At 44.1% G+C, this 2354-nt stretch overlaps 1 protein-coding gene across 1 annotated transcript; it reads right to left on the bottom strand.

Moving 5' to 3' along the window:
• Positions 1 to 269: 269 nt before the first annotated feature.
• Positions 270 to 2143, bottom strand: LOC113405586 (tigger transposable element-derived protein 1-like; the record flags this gene model as incomplete). Its single annotated transcript, XM_026646801.2, has 1 exon — positions 270 to 2143. A coding segment is annotated over exon 1 (1686 nt), but the record flags the coding sequence as incomplete, so codon positions are not given.
• Positions 2144 to 2354: the final 211 nt, after the last annotated feature.

Below are 2354 nucleotides of genomic sequence, written 5' to 3'. Positions count from 1 at the left end.
AAATGCGAATTTAAGCAAAACAATGTTAAGCGAATCTAATTTTCCCATAAAAATTAATGTAAATGTGGGGGGGGGTTAGGTTCCAGGAAAAAAAAATTTGCCAGGCAAAAGACATTATATACATGTACAATATACGTTTTAAACAATTTCAAACAAACAATATAATACTGTACTCAGCAATGATGATTGTTAAGCTTGGTTGAGGTGGTGGAGTCAGAGGTGGAAGAGGGTAGATCGTCCGGCTGCTCCTCTTGCTGTTCTTCCTTAACCGTCACAACACGAAAAAACATATCTAGAGATGGTTGTTTTGCTTTCCTTTTTTTTTCTTCGTAAACTTCTTTATAGCAAGTCATTAGATGACCAACTCCCCTAATCACTTTGGAGCTGCGTTCCCTGTCAGGATCATCATCACTAAGGATCTGCAAGCCAGCTTCAATCATTTGGAAAGCTTCAGAAAGACGTTTGGCAGTCAAATTTCGATGGGTTGGTTCTTCTTTTACTTCTTGGCCCTCGTCTTCCATTGCTCTCATCATGTCTAGTTGCATCAGATCTTCATTGGTTAGCTCTTCTCCATGTGACTGCAGAAGTTGTGTAACGTCGGCTTCTTCCACCTCATCAAAACCCGCTTTCTTGGCCAAGCTGAGAATATCTTTCCTCATAGCAGGAACAACATCTTTAAATCCTTTTACGTCATTGACACATTCAGGCCACAACTTCCCCCACACACCATTCATGCATGCCTGAGTAACTTCAGCCCAGGACTCACCAATGTTATTGATGCACTTGAGGATGTTGTAGTCACGCCAAAATTGCCGAATCGTAGGCTTGCCTTCTCCATCAGTGCCTCTGATGAGCTGGTCGAAAGTACGGCGTAAGTAATATGCCTTAAACGCAGCGATGGCTCCTTGGTCCATGGGTTGGATGAGTGATGTGGTGTTAGGTGGCAGAAAGACAATTTTGACGTTTTCGCACAGGTCATCCAGATTGATTGGATGAGCTGGTGCATTATCAATAAGTAATAAAATCTTGAAATCAAGATTTTCGTTGGTACAGTATTCCTTCCATGCAGGGATGGCATAGAGAGTCAGCCATTCTGAAAAAATAGCTCCAGTTATCCATGCCTTCTTATTGGATCTCCAAATGACCGGAAGGTCTTCCTTTGAAAATCCCTTGAGAGCTCGTGGTGTTTCGAATTGGTACACTGTCAGCGGTTTCATCTTCATGTCTCCAGCAGCATTACCACCTAGAAGCAAGGTTAGGCAGGCTTTAGCTGCTTTAAATCCAGGCGCTGTCTTCTCCTCTCGGGAAATGTAAGTCCGTTCAGGCATCCTCTTCCAGTAGAGACTTGTTTCATTGACATTGAAGACTTGCTTAGGTGAATAGCCTCCTTCCTCAATTATTTTCTTGAGATACTCTGGGAATTTTTCAGCTGCTGCAGTATCGGCACTAGCCACCTCACCGGACATCTTCATGTTGTGCAGGTGGAAGCGCCTCTTGAACCGATCAAACCATCCCCGACTTGCCATGAACATCTCTGTCTGTGATCCTTCACCTTGGTCTCTCTTTAATTTGTCATACAAACTTTTTGCCTTAGCTTGTATCACAGGCAAACTTAGAGGTATGTTCCGCTGGTTTTGGTCCTCTATCCACACTGAGAGAAGACGCTCCATGTTTTCCATCAAACTACTTCTTGATCGACTTATTTTAGTAGCACTAAGCGGTGTTACACACCGAGCACTAGCCCTGATCTTGTCGGCATTACTCCGAATTGTTCTCACAGTGGTCGGAGTGAGACCTAGAGTGATGCCAATGTCTACCGCACGCTCACCTGCATCAAAATGCCTTAAAACATCTAATTTAGTACCCAAACTAATGGTTTTCCTGGTTTTCTTACTGCTAGTGGTACTGCTACTACTAAGCACTCCACTATGACTTGCTCGGCGTTTTTGACTCATGATGCTGGGTGATACTGTACAGTACAATCACAATGAGCCCTTCACCATTACATTTAAAACAGACTTGCACAGAGTCACTGGAACAATGTCCTATGTCAGCTCCTTGAGCCCCTTCTGTTTCTTGCTCACGCACGTTAGCAGCGGCTTCCCTTTTCCCAAATCTCCCTGCAGTCACTCATCAGAGGTTTGTCTGCGGATCTGCTCATGAACTTCTCCTAAAGCAGCGTGTCGATATCAGGTGGAATATTTCTCAGGGAAATGCCTTGCTGCTAAATGATGAAATAGCACTTGGCTGAACCCTCAAGGGTTAACACGTTGTTGTTAATGTAGCCTCACACTCTACATGGCAGCACAGATGGAGGCAGGAGCAAGGAGATACAACAGACTCACGGCAGTGGC

The sequence above is a fragment of the Terrapene carolina genome, unplaced genomic scaffold, assembly GCF_002925995.2.
Source record: "Terrapene carolina triunguis isolate 2854851 unplaced genomic scaffold, T_m_triunguis-2.0 Scaffold44359, whole genome shotgun sequence".
NCBI classification, from domain to species: domain Eukaryota; kingdom Metazoa; phylum Chordata; order Testudines; family Emydidae; genus Terrapene; species Terrapene triunguis.
The sequence above is the reverse complement of the archived record's forward strand: the minus strand, read 5'-3'. Positions and strand labels throughout refer to the sequence as shown.